The sequence below is a fragment of the Monodelphis domestica genome, chromosome 4 (genome assembly GCF_027887165.1).
Source record: "Monodelphis domestica isolate mMonDom1 chromosome 4, mMonDom1.pri, whole genome shotgun sequence".
NCBI lineage: Eukaryota > Metazoa > Chordata > Mammalia > Didelphimorphia > Didelphidae > Monodelphis > Monodelphis domestica.
This window is the reverse complement of record NC_077230.1, coordinates 124245491-124273311: the sequence shown is the minus strand read 5'-3', so window position 1 is coordinate 124273311 and position 27821 is coordinate 124245491. Positions and strand designations below refer to the sequence as shown.

The 27821-nt window shown below is 39.7% G+C and overlaps 1 protein-coding gene across 1 annotated transcript; it reads left to right on the top strand.

The window, feature by feature from the left end:
* On the top strand, nucleotides 1–27716 carry LOC100014635 (5-hydroxytryptamine receptor 5B-like). Its single transcript, XM_001368871.4, has 2 exons — nucleotides 1–1226; nucleotides 23519–27716. The coding sequence occupies exons 1-2, from the start codon at nucleotides 441–443 to the stop codon at nucleotides 23849–23851; spliced, it is 1119 nt and encodes a 372-aa protein (XP_001368908.2). The 5' UTR covers nucleotides 1–440; the 3' UTR covers nucleotides 23852–27716.
* The last annotated feature ends 105 nt before the right edge of the window (nucleotides 27717–27821 follow it).

Here is a 27821-nt window from a genome sequence, read left to right as displayed (position 1 = left end):
GCTGCTGCTCCAGCTGCTTCAGCCAGCGGACAGACCTCGCTGCACTCCAGAAGTCTCCCATATCTCTGGCTCCCCAGGCGCCTCCGGGATGGAGAGGAGGCTTGGAAGGAGGACCGAGAAGCATTTGTGGAGGAAGACCTAATCTGCCATTCTCTCTGACTGCCTCTTCCCCAGCCACAATCCCCAGGGTCGAGTTTAGCCACAAGCAGCCGACCAGCTTCATTCTGCAACCCAGTGGGGGCGAGCAGCCTCAGTAACGCTGCTCCAGCTCAGGAGGCTGGGCGGTTTGTACCTTTCTCGTTTTCCTCTTCCCCCGCATACTCCTCTTGCCCATTCCCGCCATCCTACTCGCCTAGTCGGCTTCGTGCCTGTGCAATTAGAAGCTTGAGTTTGGGTACCCAGTCTGGGAGGCGGAGGCAAAGGAAGGAGAGGAGCACACGATGGAGAGCAGCAATGTATCCACTTCTGCAGCTCTCACCTTCACGTCGGGGCCTGAGGGTTACAACAGTAGCCCCAGCTCCTTCCGAGCTGTTGGGAAGCAGGGCGATGTCGGGGAGGTGGAGGGCATCTTGCACAGCAAGGAGCCCCCTTTCTCCGTTTTCACCGTGTTAATCTTGACGTTGTTAGTACTCCTCATTGTGGCCACCTTCCTCTGGAACTTGCTGGTCCTGGCCACCATCCTAAGGGTGCGCGCCTTCCACCGTGTCCCACACAATCTAGTGGCTTCGACTGCTGTATCCGACGTGCTTGTGGCAGCGCTGGTCATGCCCCTGAGCCTGGTAAGCGAGGTATCCACCGGAAAGCGATGGCGGCTGGGGCGTGTCCTGTGCCACGTCTGGATCTCCTTCGACGTCCTCTGCTGCACTGCCAGCATCTGGAACGTGGCAGCCATCGCCCTGGACCGCTACTGGACCATCACCCGCCACATCCAGTACACCCTGCGCACCCGCAGCCGCGCTTCCAACCTCATGATTGTCCTCACTTGGGCCTTGTCTGCTCTTATCGCCTTTGCTCCCTTGCTCTTCGGCTGGGGTGAGGTGTACAGTGCTGAGCTCCAGCGCTGCCAGGTGAGCCAGGAGCCCTCTTATGTTGTTTTCTCCACCTGTGGCGCCTTCTACGTACCGCTTGGAGTAGTACTTTTTGTCTACTGGAAGATCTACAAGGCCGCCAAATTCCGCATCGGGAGACGTCGAGTTGCAGTCTTGCCCCTACCTGAGACAGTACAGGTAAAGAGGAGGAAGGGGACTCTCGAGTCACCAGGGACTGTTGGAAGGTCAAGGGTGGGAAGACAACTAGTTTTTGGGAAATGGAAGAAACTTAAAAAAGAAAGAGAGCTTGAGGAGATTTGCATACTGCCCTGTGTAGGATGAGGACACAACAGCCTGCATATCTGGGCTGATACTGAGGTGATTGTGGAAGGATTAAGATATTTCTAGGCTAGGATGGGTTTAGCTGTTTTCCAGGAGACCTTATAGTTTTGGGATTTTTTAGATATATAGGTGTTTATTTTTCAGTCTCCTCATTTTTCTCACTATGTTGCCCACTTCCAAGATAATGCAACTGGCTTGACTTTTTGGATTGACTTTTGCTTTTGTCTCTACTCAGTTACTCTTTTCCTTTAAACTATCCATCTCTAATGGGCAGGAGAGGCCCAGGTTTATGCCTTGGGTTAGCCATTTTTGTGTCCAGGTAAGGCAATTATTTCCCCTTCTTCCCTCCCTGAAACCAGAAAAGTAGAGTCAGGGCATGGTGTTCAGGATTCATTCCCCTTCAAACTTCCTTTCTCTTCCACCTTTGAAGGGGTATCCTGCCTTTAAACCACAGTCATCCTCAGCCCATAACTTAAAGCAGTTAATGATAAGCCCCAATATGCCTTTAAAATAAAATATATAGATCAATAAAAATGATTCCTAGCACACCCATGAAACATGCCAGAGGAAAACTCTTATGAGGAAGAGAAGAACTGGTTTAAAAGATTTTTTATTTTGGAGTTTCAGGGCCAGTATATTCTTGCTACAGCCTATGGATGTGGTGGAGGGGCAAGGAAGAAGAGCTACAATTTAATGTACATGCTTCACCTTTTTATTCAGTTGCAGAGATCATGGACCATAAGGGAAATCCAGTAGTATAACTGGTAAATGTTTGGAAGGGTTCCTTATTCAGATTTATTCATACTTTTAAAAATGTTCCTTGATATTGCTTGGGGGAAGATATAGCAGCTTTCCAGGTAGATAGTTTAAGAAGCAAAGTTCTCATCCATCACCCAGAGAAATTGCTAAAAAGCAAACCCCCAAAGAAGAGACTTGTTGAGAATTTGTATAAATTTTTATTTCTGATCTGAGAAGAATCATTCTGGATTTCAGCCTGGTAAGCAAAAGAGTAATGTTGATGAACATGCATGGAGAAAACTGATTTTTAGACGCCCAGAGTTGTTTCTTTAGAATGGACCCTGCCAAAACAAAGCCAAATCCAAAGCAGCAAACGTGGTCTGAAGGAAAAAGCAGTGATGAGCAAATCAGGAGACTAAAGTCTAGTTCTTAGCTTGGCTATTAACTAGCCAGCCATGTGAAAGTCAGCAAGCCTCTCAAACTCTCCAGGTCTCATTTTCTCATTTGAAAAATGGACTGGAAATGGAAATGATATGAAATGAAAATGGAATGAAAAATCTCAAGTACCCTTCAGATAGACTATTCAGAGAAAATGTAACTTATGTCAAGAGTTGTCTGAATTTCTCTCTCCTTTGTTCCCCCACCCTAATTTATCCCTCTAATAGTTTATACTTAGTCCAAATGCCCAGTCAAAGACCTCAGAAATACACCTCATAGGAGAATATGGCATTTCTCCACTTGCAACTACAGTGGTTATATACTGGACTTTAGTATAGTGGAAAAAGCACTGAATTTGGAATGGAAAGACATGAGTTCTGAGCCTAACTCAGCTGTGTAAACCTCTATGAGTTTATTTCCTCAAATACTTGTGAGAAGAGCCCCTTAGAAGTACCATATTGTAGTTCAGAGGACCTGGGTTCTACCTCTGGCTGTGCCACTTAGTAGCTAGGTGATTTTGAACAAGTTACTTAATTTCTCTAAGCCTTAGTTTCCTCATTTGTAACAATGGACAGCCAACATGTATATACTCAACTCAGAGTTCTTAATAAGGATCAATTGAGGAAATGTTTGTCACCAGTTTTACAAACATTCAAAGCTATAGACATGTAAGCTCTTCCAAAAAACAGAAACTTTTAACAAATAGGCAGCATTATCCAACATGGGCATCTCAGTGATACAGTGGATAGAGTGCCTGTCCCCAAGTCAGGAAAATCTGAATTTAAATCTAAATCTAAATCTAAATTTAAATTGATATCAGACATTTACCGTATAACTCTGGGTCAGTAACTTAACCCTATTTGCCTCCCTTTTCTGAGCTGGAGAAGAAAATGCAAACCACTCCAGGATCTTTGCTAAGAAAACCTCACATGGGATCACAAGGAGTTGGACATGCTGATCAACTAAGCCACAGCAAAAATCCAAAATCCACAATTGCAAACATAGCCAATTTATGTGACCTCAGCCAAGCGACTTGTCTTCTCTGGGGCTTCATCTCCTTACATGGCCCACTGAGGTACTTGGCTGGGAGTTAGGAAGTCTTGGCTCTGGGTCACATTTCTTCATTTCCCTTTCATTTTTAGATCTCTGATCCTATGATACTTGTCTGTCATTTTGCAGTTTCCAGAGCACTTTTACATTAACTCACTTAATTTCATTACTCTAAGGGAGGGATTGAGTATATTATCTTCCCTTTACAAATGAGGAAGCTGAGGCTTATAGTAGTTGAGACTTGACCAAAGCCATGTTCCTATGACTACTCCAGCGTTCTTCCCATTCTACAGTGCTGTGTAGTTAGTGTACTGATGCTGTCCCTATTTTCTTTCTTTTTTAAACCTCTACCGTCTGTTTTAGTATCAATTCTAAGACAGAAGAACAGCAAGAGCTAGGCGATCAGAGTTAAGTGACTTGCCCAGGGTCACACAGCTAGGAAGTGCCTGAGACCAGATTTGACCCCAGGTCCTCCTGATTCCAGCTCTGACACTCTGTCCCATTGTGGTACCTAGACACTGCACCCACCCTCTTCATATAGCCTAGGGATCACTTATAGTGCTCAACTTGAATTTTCTGTCAATATAGTGGTACAAGCCTCTGCTAGCTAGATGTTCTTAAGGTATCAGCTACTTTGCTTTTGCTGTTGGAGGCAGTTTACTGTTCTGATATCCAGGGCAGTTGTATGTTGGCTTGGGTGCCTTCCTGCACTTCTCATGTGCTATAGATATCTGGAAATTTCTTTCCTGATTGAACTTATTGCTCATTTTGCTCATTCTCATAACAGATAAGCAGTTCTAGTTAGGAAAGCATTAGATTATCATGTCTTGATTTGAGTGTGCATTAGATTTAAGAGTAAGACAACGTTGCATGGAGTTCTTTGCTGTATTCTCTTTTCTAGTCATATCACCATGACTGGTAAACCAGTATGAAGTGCAAATTAGTCCTTTCATTGAACCAGGAATGAAGCATGAGAATCAAGAACAATAGACCATGACTCCAGGTGACTTTTAAAAGTCAATTCCCTGAGTCTAGGCAGCAAACTTACAGGGCTCCTGATGGCTTAAGTAGATGATGTCTGGAGCTAGAGAATGGAAAGATGGAAAAGCCCAAAAAGACAGAAGAGTAGAAGTTCAGGCAGAGACTCCTACAGCAGAAAAAGAGGCCATGATCCCAAGAGGACCATTGGGCATGAGGTGTATCTACAAAGAAGCTGTGTTTCTGAGACCTGGCTGAGACTAAAGTAGGAATGCTGTATCCCCTTGATCCCTCTGGGTAGAGGAAATGTTTGCTAAACTTTCTTCATTTTTTAATGTTTTCTTTGTTCTTTTAAAAAGGTTGTACTTATTGGGAATATTGTTGAGAGGAGAATACTGGTAGGAAACATTCTCGGAGAAGGGAGAAGAGAGTCTAGGAGAGAGGACTCAGGCTGAGATTTTGCCAAAAATGTCCTTATCTCTGATTAAAGGTTCAAGACTAACAAAGATAAAGAGAATGAAGGATCTTCGATACCAGGTCTCAGAGTGGAGATGGTACATTTAAAAGTGAGTGCACAAGGCAGAGGATTTTGTAATCAGCCTTGAAGCATAGGTGGGCACCAAACTGTAAAGAGTCCTAATGTGAAACAAAAAGGTTTTGTATTTCATTTGAGGGCCAAAAGGAAGCTACTGAAGATTCTTAAGCAAGGAAGTGATACCAAGACTCTTTGTGCTTTAAGAATATCAGTTTGGCAGCTGAATGGAAGAAATAATAAAGATTAGAGTCAAAAGAACCATTAGCTTGTTGCAGTATTCCAGACAAGGAATGATGGGGTGTCCATGTGAAAAAAGAGAAGGCTGGGATGTGGGAGATAATAAGGAATTAGAATTTACTAGTCTTGGCAATTAATTAGATATTGGAGAATGATGGAAAGATGAGTTGAGGATGACTATAAATCTGAGTGAATTGAAGCATGATAGCTTCCTCAACAGAAAGTGGGAAGTTAAGAAAGGGAGGATTTTAAAGCAATAGTAATTATTTTTGTTTTGGGCATACTGGGTTTAAGATGCCTATGGGACATCCAGATGGAAATGGTCAATAGTTGGTGATGTGGGATGCACTCAGAAATAGAACTATCTGGATATATAGATATGTGAGTGATCTGCATAGAAATGATTCTTTAATTCTTGGGAGCTGATGAGATCACCAAGAAGCAGCAGAGAAGAGAAGAAAAAGACCAAGGGTAATTCTACATACTGGGATGAATTATGGATAATGGGACAGAGAATCATAAATAACTTTATTCTTGGTATGTTACAATACCTAAATGACAGAGAATTATTTTGAATTAGATGAGACCAAAGAACCACACATTCTTCATATTTTACCATGTCGATACTTCTCAAGTCATGTCCAAAAAGTCTTAGAGGGCTGCTCTTGGTGAAAGAATGCAAAAGACTGGTATCTATTAGAAACCTCTAATAACTTCATGAAACCCTGAGAACACTTCAGGTCAAACAAATAAATTATTCCAATTGACAACAAAAATCTAGGTCAGAAACTAATTGGTTTAATTTTCCAAGACTTCTTTCATTCTTAACCTTAGCACAGTTGATTTTTAGCCTTCCTACACCAACTAAAAAACTGTGCTCCAAATAGAATTAGAGCAATTATGTGTTGTGGTTTATAGAGTCTTTTCATGTGCAAGGAGAGCTTTACAAAGTGACACTCTTTCATTGTTTATATAATTACACCAATGGAAAGAATGATTTTTTCCTACCAGATGCAAACTCAGTAGCACTTAGATTTTTTTTGTTTTTTTTTTTTAAGCATTTAAGATTTAGATTTTTTAAAGCAAGAAATGTTCCATAAGTTGTTTCATTTGGCTGTCTGATTCTGTGGTTGTTGCGCTATTAAGAGAAGTTGAGTATAGCATCATGCTTCAGCTTTCAAAACCAAAGCAATGGGCAGAGCTGTGTGGCTCACTGGATTGAGAGCCTGTTTTAGAGGCAGGAGGTCCTGGGTTCAAGTTTGAACTAATACTTTCTATCTGGGCAAATCACTTAACTCCCATTATCTAGTCCTGACCACCCTAATGCCTTTGATCTAATACACAAGTATTGATTCTAAGAAGGAAGGTAAAGGTTCATTATTTTTTTAAATGAAGCAGACAGCTTGCTTTCACTTTGATATATTCTTTACAGTTCTGAAATTTCTTCTAAATGCTCTAGGGGAAAAAAGATCTGTAGCTGAATAACTTGAACCACATGACTGTGAAACAGAGAGAGAAAAGAAGTTATATTTTTTCAGTTTTTACCCTTTTACTGCACATCACAAAATGTCTGGATGGCAATGAGAAAGGTCACATTATCTAGATTATTTCCGAATACTATGGGAGTCCATTATAATGAAATTAGTCTCAAATCTTTTCAGTAAGAACCCATAGAGAGTCCCAGAAGTTAATTCCAAAGAAATAGTCAAAACTTTGGACCTCAGATTTCTGTGCACAAAGTGTATGAATAACAAGCAAGGGAAATTAGAGATCCTAATGCAAGAAGGAAAATTTCACATTGAGGCAATCATTGCAACTGATGCTATGAGGTGTATAACTCTGGAATATGATGCTGGAATGGTATTCCTTTCCCAAAGAGAGAGAATAGGTAGTATGTGTTTTGGAGCTAGGTGGTGCATTGGGTTGCTTAGGAAGTTCTGAGTTCAAATTTGGCTACAGACACTATGTGATCCTGGGCAAGTCATCCTTGTCTGCCTCAGTTTCCTCATCTGCAAAATGATAGTAATAGTAATAGCACCTACCTCTGAAGGTTTTTGTGAGGATAAGATGAAATAAGATCTGTAAAGCACTTTGTAAATCTCAGTGCTATATAAAGCTATTATTTTTATTATCATTATTAGAAGAAGAAACCAGAAATGAAAGTAGGGAATGGCAAAGAACACTTGGATCTTCTTCAGAGATCATGGTATCCCATAATTGGTACCCATGAAGCATTACCATAATATCTGGGGCCTGGAGGAACGGTCCTGTGATTTCATTGGTATAAGGCCCTCCCAGGGGAAAACTCTCTCTCCTAATGCAAATCAGCACCTGATATGGCTAACTAAGAGACTAAGGGACTTACCCCTATTAAAATATCCAGGATTTGACAAGGGACAGCATTTAGCCCAAATCTTTCCAAGTCTGAGGTCAGTTCTCTATCCATTACATCATGGCTCCCACTCATCAAATAGTGCTAAAAAGAGTCCCACCAATTTAAGATTAATTTGGGTTAATAAGAAAACCTGAATTAGAGAGACTTATCTATAGGAACAGGTAGGTGATACAGAGGCTCATTTGTGGAACTCGGAATTTAGAAAAGCCGAGTTCAATTTTTCTGTCACTTGCTAGCTATCTGACCCTGGACAAGTCATTTAATCTCTCTTTGCCTCAGTTTCCTCATCAGTAAAATGAGGGGGGAAATAGCATCTACTTCAAGGTTATTCTGAGGATCAAGTGAAATATAAAGTGCTTTGCAAACCTCAAAGCATTACATAGTTACTGTTTTGTAAAGAGCATTTGGGTGAAGTAAAAAAAGGTAGAAACTAAAATAATATCATCTGCATAAACATTAAACCACATGGACAAAAGAAGAAATAAAAGATCAGAAGTCTGATACTGAGGCATAGAAGAGCATTAAATGGAGAACTTCAGTTATCTGGGTAATCAGTTTTTGACTTGCCCTAATTTCATCTCTCGAAAGTGGAACCATCTTCTTCTGCCTTGGAACCAATACACAGTATTGATACTAAGATAGAAGGTAAAAGTTTTTTTAAAAAACAATGGAAATCTGTAGACTATTACATGAAGAAAAACAGGAAGTGAGTTTCTAAGGAGGAAAATGTGGGTGTACAGAAAACTCACTAACAAACTAAAAATTTTTTTTTCTATTTAAAAAAACTACTCATATACAATATTTAACATCAATATAGCTAAACTTCGTAAATACATTTAAATCAATTGTGGATAGGGATATTGAGTTGTAAATGGTGATGGTAGTGGTTATATTTCACTCGAAGAGGACCAAAATGATGTCACTATGTTGGGGTCAATGTACAATGAGTCCAACTGTGGCTGATCAGACCAAAAGGAGCTAGAAGGCTCTACCACAGGTCATGCATAAAAAGCTCATATGAACTTTGGGGATGGAATGTAAAATGGTAGAACGATATGGGTGATGTCTTTTGAGTCAAGCATAAATTGAATTTAAATAAGGCAGATTTTCATGAAGTTGTCAGCCTCACTCTTCCAGAGACATCCAAGTCCAATGGCAAGACAAAAGCCAAAACAACTGGTGGTGGCTTGGGAATGCAGTGGATGACCTTGGTTACTTCAGGGTCTAACCAAGCTCTCAGCACTCCACAATACCTGCTTCTACCACCTTCAGGGTTATTGGAACAAATTGTTCCCATCTGCCCCTTCTGCAGTATAGAGTCTTCACATGCCTGGAGTAGGCACCCCACCAGCTCACCAATGGGTTTGAGACCTGTCAGTTACCCCTTAACCTGCTTTAGCCCACCTGCCAAGGTAATTTTACTGCAATGTGATTGCTATGCACTACAGCTTCTGGGAGCCATAGATGAGATCTTGGTGGATACCTCAGCAAGCCTTTAGCCCAGAAGTATTACTCTTCCCTGAACCCTCTGTACATTGGCATACTGAGGAGAGGAGAAACCTGGTGGTAGCCAGACTTGGAATTTGATAAATGGATTCTGATCCACCAGTTGGCAGCCTCTCATATGTATATCGACTGTGTGAGATTTCAATTATTACTCCTTCAAAGATCTGATTTCTTCTGTATAGTCCCAATGGCTTAATCAATTATTTCAGATCCTGTCTGCTGATTTGTTTGAAAGGTTCAGATGGACTTTGAGGCTATACTTTTTTTTTAATGGTCCTAGGGATAGAAGGGATTTCAAGATGTCAACTAATACATTCTCTTTCCCCTTTAAGCAAGGTCATTTAAGAGATCATGGAGAAAGAGATTTGAGTATTTCCTCTGATACATACTGGATATGTGACCCTGGGGATATCGTTTAATTTCCCAGAAGCCTCCTGGCTTCCCTGACTTTCTTCAAATCCCAGCTAAAATCCTTTCTCCTAATGAACAATCTCTCCTAATTCTGGTGCCTTCCCTCTGTTGATTATTTCCAATTTATCCTTATACATAGTTTGTTTGTACGTAATTTTTTGCAAGTTGTCTCCCCTAATAGTTTTAGAGCTCCTTGAGTTCAAGGATTGTCTTTTGCCTTTCTTTGTATTTTTAGCATAGTGCCTAAGTCTTTACTTAATAATAGTCAATGGCTGTCTGACTCCTGGCACTTCAATACTTTCAGTTGCAGAGCAATATAGTTTCTGTTTATATTGGTAGACAAAGTTTTCTTTATAAGAGTTTCATATGACAGTAAAATCATAGTTATTGCCCATGTACTGTTCTTGATGCATTTTTTTCAGTCTTTTAGTGGCATTTCTTTAAAAGTCAAAATTGGCAGTTTCCTAGAAACCTTGCATGATGACAGGGATCAGTTGAGCCAATCAATTATTTATCTGCTTCACCTAAAATTACTAACAATGTATAACAATTCCACATACCCTAACCAGTTGGGGGTACATCTATTGAGTCATTCAATTGACGGGTTTAGATTAGGTACAAAAATGCCTTAAAAGTCATTTGATGAAATGGAATGACATTGTACAGAAAATATATTTGGATTATTAGAGAATACTTGGTCACTCCCTGGAGGGTTTGTATACAATAAGCAAGCTAGTTTGGAATCAGAGTTTTGAAGACCTGGCCAGTACAATGTTACTTGACCCAAATCCGGAGAGGAAATTGCTTTGGGATGGGAGGAGCTGCAGAGTCTTGGTCTTCTCCTCCACCCAATTGCCAGAGGAAGACCTCTGGGATTTTGGAGAATTGGAAGATTTAGACTTTTCGGATCTGTGTCCCAGTGGCTATTGGCAGTCATGTCTACATCAAGACTTGAGGTCAAGCTAGATCTACTAAGGAAAGGCAATCTCATGACTCCACAAAGGTCCCAGCAGAAATTTATGGCATGCATATAGGGAACTTTCATCCCATGAAGGGAAGAAAAAGACTTCTAAGTAGCCAGTTTTAATAGCAACTCTTATAGGATGATGATAATATTGGTAAAAACCTTGGAAATAAAAACAGGAGAAAGAAACATCTTTTTTTGTTTGTTTGTTTGTTTTTTGTTTTTTGCAAAGATGACAAAATTAACCAGTCCATGATCCAATGGAAAAGGTATGTGATAGATCTGAATCATGACTTTGTCACTCACTACTTATGAGACTTTGTACAAGTCATTTAATTTCTCTGGGCCTCCATTTACTCATCTGTAAAATGAGTGGGTTAGACACAGTGGCCATGGAGGTCTCTTTGGGTCCTGAATCTATGCTTTTGAATATTTTCTTGTAGTGAGAATGGTCTATATGGATTCTTAGAATGTAAGTACCTTCCTCATAGGGACTGTTCCATTGTTTGAATTTATATCACCAACACCCAAGAGTATATGCCTGGCTCATATTGGGTTCTTACTAATTATTGTGGTCTCTCGGTAACCGAGGATGATGATTGTTTTTGTGCATTTTTGTGCACAAAGACACTTGTGCATGAAGATTTAAGTGGAAGAGTCGATGCACAGAGACAGTCCCACTCTCTCGACGTTGGAAGCCTGGGTCCATTGGCATGAAAAGTCATTACACCTGGAGACTTCCTCAGCTGCATTGGATGGCTGTGTTGTCTTTTGTGCTCCAACACGCCCTGAGCACTCCACAGTGCTTTGCTGCGTTGCCATCTCAGCTGTTGAACCTTCTTGTTGGTTTCTTCCACCTGTTCCGCCGAAACAGCCTTCACATGCTGGGTGAGCAAAGCCCTAGTTCACCAGGGGTTGACGATGACCCGATGGCTACCCTCACGAAGTTTAGCTGGCCTGTCAAAGCCGTTGCCCAGGGTGTGGCCGCTGCCGCATGCTAGCAGCTACTGGGAGCCACAAGTGAGAGCTGGGTGTCAGGTAAGGGTCAAAGGCTGGAGAGCTGCCCTAGGAGGGCACGACAAGCCCTCCATACCAAAGGTATTACTCCTCCCTGAGCACCCCATACACCCCTCTTACTAATTACTTATCGACTAATTCCATACTTCTTTTTCCCTCTCTTATTCCCTATGATCAAAGGCACACATTAACAAGATATTTGGCTGTTTTTTTTCCCCCTAGAATCTATTGTTGGAGAATACGATGAAGCTAATTGACCTATAATAGGATCTCATTTATGAAACGGCAACAACAAAATGTTATATAGACAACTGAGTTAATCAATCCAGGTCTGTACCACAAAGAGCATCCAGATAATATATTTACTCTGGTGGACCTTGCATCGCATCAAAGTGACTACTCTAGAGGTATAGATTATAAAGCACCCAAGGCTCCTAATTCTCTCTGATTTTTGTCCATAGACAGCTTTCCATAAATACTCCACATGAGTGTTTACCCAGAATTCTGGATGTCTTCTACAACTTCTTCTGAAATTATTATATAGATAGCAGTGGAACATGTACTGAATTGAAACCTCTGAAGGAATAAAAGGAATTGAAAGGATTTTTTAATGATTCCACGATGTGGCTCTCAAATTATCTCAAATGAGAGGATGCTCTTCTGGAATTAGAGTAGATGGGGACAAGGGATGAGTGAAATCTCCATGGTGGTGGGGAAGAGTGGTTCACTGGTTATAGAATCAGATTTCAAATCGGTGTGGAAGAAACACACCCAAGTTGGTGGCAGGGTTTCACTCCAAGGATGGAAGACTCAGACTCTGTTCAATCCAGAAATAAGAAAAGAATTTTATGTGAAGAAGTTGTTTATGGTGGCATAATGGCCGAATGGCAGATGGGATAGTCTGGGGGCTAATCAGGTAGCCTTAGGGCTGATGGATAAGCCCAGGGGTTAGTAGAGTAGCCTCTTTGAAGATGGTAGTTTGGAGTAGCAGCAGCTCCACCGTAGAGTGACAGCTTCCACTGTGGAATGGCAGCTTTTTCATCCTGTAGATCAGGGTTGGCATATTTATGGCATATCTGGTAGCTTAGCATTTCCCTTGTCAAACTCAGATGGAGGTCCCTAGGGAATAAGGAGTATGTGCAAGTTTGGGGGATTCTTCTAGAATCCCCAGTGTGCAGGTTCCATGTTTCTCCATTATTTCCCTTGTCTTCATTTGTCATTGTGTCTTGCTGCCCTTATAGAATGAGAACATGGGGGAGGGGGTGCAGTATATTGGAAGACCACGTTAGGTAATTAATTAGTTCTAACAACAATTTAAGTAATTAATAAAACAGAGTAGGTACAAAGCTGATGCCCAGTATAGAATGTAATAGTTACAGATCTAGTACACAGAATAGAACAATCTACAATTCATACCCAATTAATGCTGAAATTACAGATTTTGTAGTTGATGTTTAATAAGTGCTAACTAGTGATTTCAAGATTTCAAGAGTATGAGGGTCTTGGTCCTACTACTACCCTTTATTGCCCACTATCAACCCACATCAAAATTCCATTTCTGCTACTACTTGTGTGAACTTGAACAAGTGTCCTAATTTCCCCTGGGCTTCAGTTTCCTCATTTGGAAAAGAAGGTGGCCTCTAAGGTCCGTCTACTCCTAAATCTATGATCCTGTGAACCATTCTTAGAGTTTGGCATCCTGCCTTCATGGTCACATTTGGCCATATCAATAATGCCCCTTCCCACAGAGCAGCAACAAAGGTGGATGCCTTAAAAATGGGCCTCAGAGCCAAATGGAATTCCAAGATTTCTACTGTCTGATGGCAAACTTGCTTGTAAGTGCCCACATTCAGTGGAAGCACTTCTTAAGCTTATCTGGGAGGACCAATGATTTGGACACATGTAGAATTTTTAGTAGGAGTGTTTGGGAAGTCGATTTAATTTTATTTTTAATTAAAATATATTTTATTTTCTCAGTGACATGTAATAATAATTTTCAACATACTTTTTCCAAAAATTACAAGATTCAAACCATTTCCTCACCTCTTCTCCTCCATTCAGAGATGGGAAGTAATTTGATCTGGGCCATGTATGTATTATCATGCAAAACACACTTCCATGTTGGCCATTATTGTAAGAGCACACTCATATAAAACCACCCCCCCCCAATAAAAATGTAAATACACTGATGTGCTAGATTATATGCTTTATATAGTCCCTCTGACTCCAACAGTTCTTTTCCTGGAGGTGAATAGCATTCCCTGTCATAAGTCTTTCTGGATTGTCCCAGATCATTCCATTGCTGAGAATAACCAAGTTTTCACAGATAATCATCATACAATATTGCCCTTACTATGTGCAATGTTTTCCCAGTCCTGCTTATTTAGATTTGTATCAGTTCATGTTGATCTTTCCAGTGTTTTCTGACATCATCCTTCTTTTTTCTTATAGCACAGTAGTATTCCATCATCAACATATACCACAATTTATTCAGCCATTCCTCAATGGGTGACCATCCCCCAAATTCCAATTCATTGCCTCCACAAAAAGAGCTGCTATAAGTATTTCTGTACAAATAGGTCCTTTCTCCTTTTTTTAATTATCTTTTGGGGATATAGATCCAGTAGTTGATCAAAGGGTATGCACAATTTTATGGCCCTTTGGGAATAGTTCCAAATTGCCTTTCATATTGTTTGGATTGGTTCACAACTCCACCAACAATACACCAGTGTCCCAATTTTGCCACATCCCCTCCAGTATTTATCATTTTCTTTTAATGTCATATTGGCCGGTCTGATGGGTGTGTGGTGGCATCTCAGCATTGTTTTAATTTGCATTTCTTTAATTAAGAGTGATTTAGAACATATGACTATTGATATCTTTGAAAATAGCTTGTTCATATCCTTTGATCATTTGTCATTTGGGAAATGAGAAGCCAATTTTGTTACTAGTATAGCCACTACAAGTATTTAAACAACTTATAATAGACTTTGGGGTTAGATTGCAGCATCTTGTATTCTCTTGTAGTGCATGCAGAGACAGTATTTGCATTCAAGAATTTATAGTCTAATGGGGGAAGACAGGGCAGGAAAGTGGTGGTGAGAACACCCATGGGATCCAGGTTGGGGAGAGATCTAGAGCAGCAGATGTATCACCACAAAGAAGTAATTATAGGGCTCATACCCTTTATTTTTTTTAAACCCTTACCTTCCATCTTAGAATCAATACTGTGTATTGGTTCCAAGGCAGAAGAGTGGTAAGGGCTAGGCAATGGGGGTTAAGTGACTTGCCCAGGTTCACATAGCTAGGAAGTGTCTGAGGCCAGATTTGAACCCAGGACCTCTTGTCTCTAGGCCTGGCTCTCTGAGGTCTCTGAGCTCTCACTGAGCTACCCAGCTGCCCCCTGGGCTCATGCCCTTTAAACAAAAACAGTGAAAAGAATACTGGGTCTAGTGCCAGAGCCCCTGTGTTCAAATTCTACCTCTGATACCATTTGTGGGATCTTGAGGGAGTCATTTAGTCTCTCTGATCATGTTAACTAATCTGTAAAATGACTTCTAAGGTCCCTTCCAGGTTTAGATATAGGACTCCATGACAAGGAACTCCGTACCTTTCATTTTGTCTTTGGACAGTTCTAATTATTTGAAAGCTTTTCCTTTCTGTAACTTTGATCCATTCATTCTCATTAAATTACATTTAACAAACATTAAATAGTTACCATTTGCAAGGTTCTTTGTTGGTTACTGGAAACAATGTAAAATTTAGCTAAAAACATAACTAAGGATCATAAATCTAGATCTGAAAGGGGGCTCACAGATCACCTAGTCTATCTCCTCATTTTATAGGTGAGGAAATTGAGGCATAGAAATAAAGTGACTTATTTGTGTGCCACATAGTAAGTGTAGAGAAGAATCTGTGAATCATTCATGCACTTATTAATCGCCTACTATTTGCCAAGCACCATTTGAAGAATTGAGGATAGAAATGCAAACAATGAAACAATCTGCACTCTCACATCAGGGTCAACTGTTTCAAAATCCTCTCCTTTTTCTTCAATACTACACTCCCTCTAACCCTTATGGAAGACAGTTTCAGTCTACTCTTTGGAAGCAAAAACAAAAACAAAAAAACCAACTGGGTCTGAAATCCTGTCTAGCTCTGACTATCTTCTCCTGTTCACATGCCTCACTCTTGCCCAGACTTAAGTGTATGTGACTATCCATCTTTAGCCTCTTTTTCCCCCTTGAAAACCATTTCTAACTTTTGTTCTCAATATTGTCTTAATTTCTAACTGTATGAAGATGGATCCTTTCACCTCTGCTGGCATTCAGCCTCCTATTTACTTTTTCTAGCGTGGCACATAGCCCACAATTTGTGTATTGGGTGCTCAATTTCTATACATACACACAGGTCAATGTGAGAGTGTTGTGGAGCTGATGGCATTTCTGCATTTGTCTTACTTGAAGTGGAAACCATGGTGACAGGTTTGTATGAGGAAAGGAAGACAGCTTATGAAAACTGGATTCCTTTGGAGTAAGAGTGAATCGAGCTTCAATTGGTGTTTCCTGTGACACCTCTTTACAAACTGAAGGAGTTTAGCAAAACATATAAAGACATCCGTCTCTATGCCAGGTGGCATGACTTTACCTTTGGGGAAATCATATGGATGGCTCGATGAAAAGCCATCCCTCCTAATGGAGAACTAACTCAACAGGCATCTCATTTTGATGACAGGTTAAAAGTGTCTTCATAGCCTTCAAAACTTGGAGTACCCTTCTTGTGGGTATGTTTGTCATTACCTAAAATATCCGAGTATTTTCTTCCAGTCTAGTCCCATTTCAAAGGCTAGAGCCCAACTGTGGGATTCCCAGCTCATTCAAGAGATCATTCCTCTTATTTCTTCTGACATTTTTGGAGTTATTTTCATCCCTTTTGTAGGTGATAAATTGTCGAGTTCTGCTTGACAAATTATTCATGGATCATCCAACCAGGATGAGAAAAATGATTCTGGGATTACAGGAGGGCCGAGCCGCCAGACTGGCAGATCAGACACACAGACATCCTCTTGCTCTGGGTGGTGACAAAGTTTAATGATTTGGGGTACATACTTTATAGGGGAAATGACATAGGCTAAAGGATTAAGTAAGCCTCCCATCAAAAGTCTCCAGAACGCAGGGAAGCCCAGGCTCCCCATCCATCCTCATTGACTGCTAGACTTTAAGCCAATCAAAAGCCTCCAGAGGACAGGAAAGCTCAAACCCTCAACAACCCTCCCCCAGAGGTTACACCAAGAGATCTTCTGTTAAAGCTCCAAGAGGGGAGACCGATAGAAGGCCCCAAAAAACAAAAAAATGAGAGGAACAAGAGCACAGACAAATACGGGGAGTAAAGAAGGGGTGAATTTGAACAAACAACAGAAACAAAAGAAAGAAACTACAATCGACAGCTACTACTCAGCAAATGGAACAGAGGGGGTGAGATCAGCAAACGATAAACCAGAAACCCCAGCGAATTGGATACAGGCTATGGAAGAACTCAAAACACAACTAAGAGAGGCTGAAGACAATTGGGAAAAGAACTTAAAAATTAAGATAAGTCATCTGGAAACAGAGGCACTTGAACTAAAACAAGAAAATAGTGTCCTGAAAGCCAAAATCATCCAGCTGGAAAATGAGGCAAAGGAGATGAAAGACAAGGTAAAGAGGATGAAAGACAATCTTCAAAGAAAATCAGACCAGAAGGAAAAAGACAACCAAAAAGCCAGAGATAAAATCCAATCTTTAAAAATCAGAGTAAAACAACTAGAATCAAGTGACCTCACAAGGCAACAGGACACTATAAAACAAAACAAAAAGAATGAAAAAATTGAGGAAAATGTGAAGCATCTCATTCACAAAACAGACGATTTAGAAAATCGTTCAAGAAGAAACAATTTAAGAATAATTGGACTACCAGAAGACCATGACAAAAGAAAAAGCCTGGACATAATACTAGAGGAAATTATCCAGGAAAATTGTCCTGAGATCCTAGAACAAGAGGGGAAAGTGGAGATTGAAAGAATCCACAGATCACCCCCTGTATTTAATCCCCAAATGACAACACCAAGAAATGTTATAGACAAATTCAAAAACAATCAGATGAAAGAACAGATATTACAAGCTGCCAAAAAGAGGCCATTCAGATACCATGGAAACACGGTGAGGATAACACAGGATCTGTCTGCATCCACACTGAAGGACCGAAAGGCATGGAATATGATATTCCGGAAAGCAAGGGAATTAGGTTTACAGCCAAGAATAAAATACCCATCAAAACTGACTATATTCTTACAGGGGAAAGTATGGTCATTTAACACAACAGAAGAGTTCCAAGCATTCATAAATAAAAGACCAGACCTGAACAGAAAATTAGAAGTCCAACCACAGAACTCAAGAGAATCATCAAAAGGTAATTAAAAAAGAGGGGGGAAAACAACAACAACAACAAAAAAATTTTTAAGAGACTCAATAAGTTAAAATGATATGTATCCCTATAAGAAAAGAGGTCATTGGCAATTCTTAAGAACTGTTGCTATCACCTGAGCAGCTAGAAGAACTACACTCAAAGGAAACAGTGACAAACTGTATAGGATGAAAGGACAAGACATAAATAGGTATATAGATATATGCATGCATAAATACATATATGTGTGTGTATATATATATATATATATACATGACTAAAGCTAAAAAAGAAAAGAGGTTATGACTAAAAGAAATGGGAAAAGAAAAAAATGGGGGTAAATTTATATGTCACAAAGAAGCTCATGGCGGGAGGAGGGAGAACATTGATACACTGGAAGGGTAAAGAGGTTGGAGATAGGAAATACTCAATTCTTACGTACTTTGAAACTGACCCAAAGAGGGAAGAACAATCCAATCCATTGGGGAAGAGAATAGATTTGCACCCTATAGGGGAGTAGAAGGGTAAAAAACAGACTGGTGGGGAGGGAAGCAGTACAAGGGATGGAGAGGGTGGGGGGGAAATCTTAAAAAGACTACAGGGGAAAATAAGGGAGGGAATATGAAGGGAGGGGGGTAGAAAGGGAAGTACAAGGGGGACTGATTTAAAGTAAATCACTGGACTAAAAGGTAGAGCTGAAGAAGAAAGGTTAGAATTAGGGAAGGATATCAAAATGCCAGGGAGTCCACAAGTGACAGTCATAACTTTGAATGTGAATGGGATGAACTCACCCATAAAATGTAGACAAATAGCAGAATGGATTAGAATCCAAAACCCTACCATATGTTGTCTTCAAGAAACACACATGAGGCGGGTAGACATCCACAAGGCCAGAATTAAAGGATGGAGTAAGACCTTCTGGGCCTCAACTGACAGAAAGAAGGCAGGAGTAGCAATCATGATATCTGATAAAGCCAAAGCAAAAATAGACCTGATCAAAAGGGATAGGGAAGGTAATTATATTTTGTTAAAAGGGACTTTAGATAATGAGGAAATATCACTAATCAACATGTATGCACCAAATAATATAGCACCCAAATTTCTAATGGAGAAACTAGGAGAATTGAAGGAAGAAATAGACAGTAAAACCATATTAGTGGGAGACTTGAACCAACCATTATCAAATTTAGATAAATCAAATCAAAAAATAAATAAGAAAGAGGTAAAAAAAGTGAATGAAATCTTGGAAAAATTAGAATTAATAGAAATATGGAGAAAAATAGGGATAAAAAGGAATACACCTTCTCAGCACCACATGGCACATTCACAAAGATTGACCATAAATTAGGTCACAGAAACATGGCACACAAATGCAGAAAAGCAGAAATAATAAATGCAGCCTTTTCAGACCACAAGGCAATAAAAATAATGATCAGTAATGGTACATGGAAAACCAAATAAAAAACTAATTGGAAATTAAACAATATGATACTCCAAAATAATTTAGTTAGAGAAGAAATCATAGAAACAATTAATAATTTCATCGAGGAAAATGACAATGGCGAGACATCCTTTCAAACCTTTTGAGATGCAGCCAAAGTGGTAATCAGAGGTAAATTCATATCCCTGAGTGCATATATTAACAAACTAGTGAGAGCAGAGATCAATCAATTGGAAATGCAAATAAAAAAACTCGAAAGCAACCAAATTAAAAACCCCCAGCAGAAAACCAAACTAGAAATCCTAAAAATTAAGGGAGAAATTAATAAAATTGAAAGTGATAGAACTATTGATTTAATAAATAAGACAAGAAGCTGGTACTTTGAAAAAACAAACAAAATAGACAAAGTACTGGTCAATCTAATTAAAAAAAAGAAGGAAGAAAAGCAAATTAACAGCATCAAAGATGAAAAGGGGGACATCACCTCTGATGAAGAGGAAATTAAGGCAATCATTAAAAATTACTTTGCCCAATTATATGGCAATAAATACGCCAATTTAGGTGATATGGATGAATATATACAAAAATACAAACTGCCTAGACTAACAGAAGAAGAAATAGAATTCTTAAATAATCCCATATCAGAAAATGAAATCCAACAGGCCATCAAAGAACTTCCTAAGGAAAAATCCCCAGGGCCTGATGGATTCACCAGTGAATTCTATCAAACATTCAGAGAACAGTTAATCCCAATACTATACAAACTATTTGACATAATAAGCAAAGAGGGATTTCTACCAAACTCCTTTTATGACACAAACATGGTACTGATTCCAAAACCAGGCAGGTCAAAAACAGAGAAAGAAAATTATAGACCAATCTCCCTAATGAATATAGATGCAAAAATCTTAAATAGGATACTAGCAAAAAAACTTCAGCAAGTCATCACAAGGGTCATCCACTATGACCAGGCAGGATTCATACCAGGAATGCAAGGATGGTTCAATATTAGGAAAACCATCCACATAATTGACCACATCAACAAGCAAACCAACAAGAACCACATGATTATCTCAATAGACGCAGAAAAAGCCTTTGATAAAATACAACACCCATTCCTATTAAAAACACTAGGAAGCATAGGAATAGAAGGGTCATTCCTAAAAATAATAAACAGTATATATCTAAAACCATCAGCTAATATCATCTGCAATGGGGTAAACTAGATCCATTCCCAATAAGATCAGGAGTGAAACAAGGATGCCCATTATCACCTCTACTATTTAACATTGTACTAGAAACACTAGCAGTAGCAATTAGAGAAGAAAAAGAAATTGAAGGCATCAAAATAGGCAAGGAGGAGACCAAGTTATCACTCTTTGCAGATGACATGATGGTCTACTTAAAGAATCCTAGAGATTCAACCAAAAAGCTAATTGAAATAATCAACAACTTTAGCAAAGTTGCAGGATACAAAATAAACCCACATAAGTCATCAACATTTCTATATATCTCCAACACAGCTCAGCAGCAAAAACTAGAAAGAGAAATCCTATTCAAAATCACCTTAGACAAAATAAAATACCTAGGAATCTATCTCCCGAGCCAAACAAAAGAACTATATGAACACAACTACAAAACACTTTCCACACAACTAAAACTAGACTTGAGCAATTTGAAAAACATTAACTGCTCATGGATAGAACGAGCCAATATAATAAAAATGACCATCCTACCCAAACTTATTTATCTATTTAGTGCCATACCCATGGAACTCCCAAAAAATTTCTTTACTGATTTAGAAAAAAACATAAAAAAGTTCATTTGGAATAACAAAAGATGAAGGATATCCAGGGAAATAATGAAAAAAAAAAAACACAAATGAGAGGGACCTTGCAGTCCCAGCCCTCAAACTATATTATAAAGCAATGGTCATCAAAACAATGTGGTCCTGGCTAAGAGACAGAAAGGAGGATCAGTGGAATAGAGTGGGGGCAAGTGACCTCAGCAAGACAGGATATGATAAACCCAAAGATCCCAGCTTTTGGGTCAAAAATCCACTATTTGGTTAAAACTGCTGGGAAAATTGGAAGACAGTGTGGGAGAGATTAGGTTTGGATCAACACCTCACACCCTACACCAGGATAAATTCAGAATGGGTGAATGACTTGGACATAAAGAAGGAAACTATAAGTAAATTGGGTAAACACAGAATAGTATACATGTCATACCTTTGGGAGGGGAAAGACTTTAAAACCAAGCAAGACATAGAAAGAATCACAAAATGTAAAATAAATAATTTCGACTACATCAAATTAAAAAGCATTTGTACAAACAAAACCAATGTAACTAAAATCAGAAGGAAAACAACAAATTGGGAAAAAAATCTTCATAAAAACCTCTGACAAAGGTTTAATTACTCAAATTTATAAAGAGCTAAATCAATTGTACAAAAAACCAAGCCATTCTCCAATTGATAAAAAATGGCAAGGGACATGGATAGGCAGTTTTCAGATAAAGAAATCAAAACTATTAATAAGCACATGAAGAAGTGTTCTAAATCTCTTATAATCAGAGAGGTGCAAATCAAAATAACTAGCAAAGGAAAGTAATGAATGCTGGAGGGGATGTGGCAAAGTAGGGACATTAATTCATTGCTGGAGGAGTTGTGAACTGATCCAACCATTCTGGAGGGCAATTTGGAACTATGCCCAAAGGGCGATAAAAGAATGTCTACCCTTTGATCCAGCCATAGCACTGCTGGGTCTGTACCCCCAAAGAGATAATGGACAAAAAGACTTGTACAAGAATATTCATAGCTGCACTCTTTGTGGTGGCCAAAAATTGGAAAACGAGGGGATACTCATCAATTGGGGAATGGCTGAACAAATTGTGGTATATGATGGTGATGGAATACTATTGTGTAAAAAGGAATAATAAAGTGGAGGAATTCCATGGAGACTGGAATGACCTCCAGGAAGTAATGCAGAGCAAGAGCAGCAGAACCAGGAGAACATTGTACACAGAGACTAATACACTGTGGTATAATCAAACGTAATGAACTTCTCCATTAGTGGCGGTGTAATGTCCCTGAACAATCTGCAGGGATCTAGGAGAAAAAACACTATTCATAAGCAGAGGACAAACTGTGGGAGTAGAAACACCGAGGAAAAGCAACTGCCTGATTACAGCGGTTGAGGGGACATGACAGAGGAGAGACTCTAAACGAACACTCTAATGCAAATATTAACAACATGGCAATGGGTTTGAATCAAGAACACGTGATACCCAGTGGAATCACGCATTGACGATTGGGGATGGGGGGAGGAAAAGAAAATGATCTTCGTCTTTAATGAATAATGCATGGAAATTATCAAAGAAAATATTATAAAATTTTTTTAAAAAGGATTAGGTAAGCCTTTTGCAGGAACAATGGTGTTAGTAATGATTTACAAGATGGAATCAATGGATATAGATTACCTTAGTGGTTCTAAGCAGTGTTTTCTATAGGATGATAAATCACAGGTAGTTCAACATGTTAGCATATCAATGTATGATCCAACTTCGTATAGAATACTGTATGTTCTTCTCACAGAACTCTTGCATCAATAATTTTCTTGGAAGAACATCTAGTATTTGGGATGGGGAAAAGTTTGCTTTTCTCATGCTGGGGAGGAAACTACATGTCTGACAATTTCTAAGCTATTATTTCCCAGAGACCTTGCAAACTGGGGTGAATTGGGCATTCCATAGCCTTGCTGGAATGGAAGCCTCTAATCTTCTTATGCTATTCCCACAATAAATATCATGGGATATTGAGTTCTGAAGATTCATATAGATAAATATCATGAAATACTGAGTTCTAAAGCAAAGGTTAACGTTGTAGCCTGTTTGTTTCCACAGCAGGGCTTTGGGGCTGGGCGAGGGGAAAGCATCATGATGCTTAGCCATCCAGTGTTGTTAGTTTTTTTTAAATTCTGTTTGTTTTTGTTCCAAGGCAAAGGAAGCTCCCCAAGAAGCCCAGATGGTGTTCACAGCCCGTCACGCCACCCTTGCCGTTCAAACACATGGCGAAACATGGAGGGAGCAGAAGGAGAAGAGGGCAGCTCTGATGGTGGGAATTTTAATCGGTGTATTCGTTCTCTGTTGGATCCCCTTCTTCCTCACAGAGCTCATCACCCCACTCTGTTCTTGCAGCATCCCCCCCATCTGGAAAAGCATATTCCTGTGGCTTGGCTATTCCAATTCTTTCTTCAACCCCTTGATTTACACAGCATTCAACAAAAACTATAATAGTGCCTTCAAAAGCTTTTTTACCAAACAGAGATAGAAATACAAAACTAGGGGAGGGAAGGATGGTGGATTTCTATGAAAGTTTATTCCTATCTCTCACCTTTTCAGTAAGTGAATGGAGCTTGTCTCCCCCTTTGCCCCCTTCCTTATCCCTCTCTTCTGGGTGGAGACAATGGAGTATGCAGTGAAGTAAGGAGGAGTCAGAAGAATTGAGTTGGAATCTTGGGGCTCAGTCACTAACTGGGACAAATCACGTCATCTCTTCTTAAGCCTCAGTTTCTTCTCCTGTAAAATGAAAGCATCAGACTAGTTGATCTCTGAAGTCCCTTCTACTACCAACATCCTGAGATCTGTGCAGTATTAGAGTTGCTAAAACCAAACCATTAGCCTTAGGCTGGTGGGAGCAGCTGGAACAAAGACTCTCCAAATATGTTGTCTCCTACTTAAGCATTTGGGACTCATCAGATGAAAGAGAAATGGGGTGCATGAAAGCAAGAGCTCCAAGCAGCTGGTTTATACCAGAATCTAAGAACTGTGTACTCAGTGAAAGTGATGAATTGGCATCCTTCACTTTGCTCTCTGTTCTCTTTATTTCTATCCCTCTCCCAGTGTGCAAGGTCTCCTGTAATGCCCAAAGGACTTCACAGTGTCACTGCCAAGAAAGAAGGATGTGAGATATTGGGCTGAGTCATAGGAGGAAAATGTTTGCTAAAACTTTCTTATTTTTCAAAAAGGAAAGAGGGAATCGACTGAACTCCCTCATCTCTAAGATTAGGGGGATTGGACCAAGCTTACTTGCAACTCTATCTGTGATCCTGTACCATTCTCCATTATATCAGCAGTGGTGGCTAACAGGTGAAGCTAGACTGCCAAGTATTCCTGGGGCTTAATGCATCTGGGTTTAACAACTACTTAGTGCCTGATGTTTTCCTATATTTAAACCTTACTCCAGTGACAGCATCAGCTTCCAAGAAGCAAATCTCCATCATGACCACAGATCCCTGGATAGATATAGGAAACTACTGAATTTAAAAAGAAACTTGGCTCCACTCTTAAATCTTTAGTTTAAGCCCATTAAAACACTCTAGGCTTTGAGACAGAGAGGGCAGTTTTCTTTCCATGCTAGATAGAAAATGGTCCTGGGCATTATGGGCAAGTAGGAACATTTCATTACCTTGACTGAAATGCATTGGTGTCAAACTAAAAACCATAACCATACAACATAATCTCTGTGGGATGCACACTGATTTAGAAAACCACATATTAACATTATCTGTATCTTATTGTATTTTTATTTAATTTGTTAAACATTTCCCAATTACATTTTATTCTGATTGAGGTTGCACAAGGAAGTGTTTTAGGCCAGGTGTTTGACTCCTCATCTGGAGAGGAATTATACTCTCTCTTTGGATCTCCATGTATCTCTCAAGACTTCTATGCCCAACTAGAGAATGATGACCACCATATTGATGACTCTAAAGTCTAGATTCCCCAGAAACTGTCTCCTTTAGGAACTCCTTTTAGGGGTTTGGTTAATAGAATTGAAGGTAAGTACACAATGGGATGGGAAAGGGAGGAAAATGTTTCATGTCAAAATGCAATGAGGCAATGAGTAGCCCAGGTTCCTGGTCAACCTCGCACCTTTCCCACAAAACAACAACAAAATCACACACATATTTAACTTCGAAGGATTTCAAATCTGACTCACAATTATGTTCTTTTCTCTCATTTGTGGATTACCAACCCTGCTATGATTCCTGTTTCATGAGGCTGCCTAATGTGGTCCATCTATCTGGATTGGTCTGGGTCTTGTCTAACCTGTTGGAATTTGGAAGCAAAGGGAAAGGGTGTGCCTGGCTGTGTACCTGGAAGAGAATCGGGGTCCACCACTTACTGTATTTCCCTATACCAGAAGGAGGAAGAAAGAGGATGAGGATGATAATACGCTAAAGAAAAGGGGTGGGGGTGGGAGAGAGACCTTATGGACTTCAAGGAAGCCATTCCTGTAGTACGTCTGCTGAAATGTAATTCATCATAATTCCTAGGACCTGGCAAGGCCCAATCAAAGGTGTGAAGTTGACCACCTTCTCCTCTTTTTTTTTTTTTAATTTCTCTCCCAACTCTACCCCACAGAGTCAATGAGAAAATGATTCAAAATAAGGTGAATTAGTGGCAAAGCATTTCTGGGGCTTAGTGCATTTGGGATTAGCATCTACGTAGGTGACTGTGGGATAAGATAAATGCCTGATATTTTCCCAAATTAAAAAGTGGAATATGATACTTAACCAAAAGGAACAAAAGGCTAATGTTGGGATCTTGGGACCCTGGGCAATCTGCATGAGGAAGATAGTTTGTGTGTATGTTTGTAGACAGATCTTAGAATCCCTTAAACTTATACCACATATGCTGGAACTATTTGTTCATCTATGAATGTATTCCTCCTTAATATTCTATACATGGCTATTCAATAGCTATTGCATGCAGAGGGCCAGGTCTTGGGGGGCTATAGGAATCTTGATCCATGACCCCCTAAAACTTATAGTCTTTGGGAGAGAGGAGGCAGCAACATTGGAAACAGCAATTTAAATAACAGTGCAAGGAAGTAGAAGATGGTTAGCTTCTGCCAAGAACTGAGTGTGTATAAACTCTGTCTTGTCCTGGAGTGGGTTCAAATGTCCTAGAAGATGGAAAGACTCAGTTATGAGAACTCTGGATGCTCCTGTCATTCCCAAACCAGGAAATTGACAAAGTCTGGATTCAGACTTTTTTCTTGATCCTAGCTCAACATAGTTCCTGTGTACAGTGACTGGATCGTGGGCAGACTTAGCTTGGTCCATGTACACACTAGAATGTTTTCGTGGATTGCCCTCCTTGGGGAAGCCTAGAATCCAGGTGAAAATTCTTGTCATCCTTCATCTTCCCACCTCACAAAGAGCCTCTAACCAAGCTCCACTTCGATGGGAATCTCAATGCAAAATGACTACATAGCCCTGAACTACAGTGATTTATTTAGCTTGTGCCTCACCTTTCAGAACTACAAAGGAAGCACTTCAGACACAGGTGAATCTCCATTTTAAGTTGGATAATTTGAGTCATGTGGACAGTCTATTTGGATTCATTGGGTTTTTTACCTTTCTCAGAGCCTTCATTTGAATTTCCCAGTTGCAGTGAAACCTTGCTCAAGTCAATCTGATCCATGAAAATCTGGATTTACAAACTATTGCTTGAAATGTGCTGGTTTGCTTTATATAAGGACTAACTCCTGGGTTGCTGATAGTGGGAGTTCCATTAACCCACCAGAAACAGCTTATTTACCCACAATATAATTTACACACAGCACCAGGAACAAATGTTACATCTAATGAAGCAGGGGATCAACTGACCCCAAGCCTCTGCCAGTGCACATACAGCAAATTCTTCCTCTCCTGCTTTTAAGGGTGTTTGCCTTCTTTCTTTGAGCAGATTCTTTGAATGACTAAAAATGGTGGGATGAAAACTGATTGGATCGTAAAGAAGAGATGTGGCTCAACTGAGCCAGGGCTAGGTGTGGGGTTGCCAGCTGTTTCTGATTGACCCTGATTGTGATTTTATAATTTTTATGACTCTTGTTTCTTAATAGACTCATGAATATGTGTGTTTGCATAATCTACATTTTGAAAGTAATTGTATTGATAGAACCCTGAGCATGGAATCAAAAAGACCCGAGTTCAAATTCAGTCATAGATCTTTACTAGGTGTGTAGTCTTGGGCAATTCACTTAAAAACTTGTTTGCCTCAGTTTCCTCTTCTGTAAAATGGGGATAATCATAGCACCTACCACTCAGGGTTGTTGTGAGGATCAAATGAGATAATAATTGTAAAGCTCTTTGTACAATGATAAATATATAAATTTTTGCTGTTGTTATTATTGATGTATATGCATATACACATACACATGTGTATAGTTTTCTTTTTCTCTTTTGAACAAATGTGGGATTTTATTGAATAGGGAGATCCTAATGAGAGAC

Coding starts and splice junctions, on each gene's coding strand:
- LOC100014635 (XM_001368871.4), top strand. CDS start 441: ATGGAGAGCAGCAATGTATCCACTTCTGCAGCTCTCACCTTCACGTCG. Junction 1,227..23,518: donor CCCTACCTGAGACAGTACAG/GTAAAGAGGAGG, acceptor TTTTGTTCCAAG/GCAAAGGAAGCTCCCCAAGA.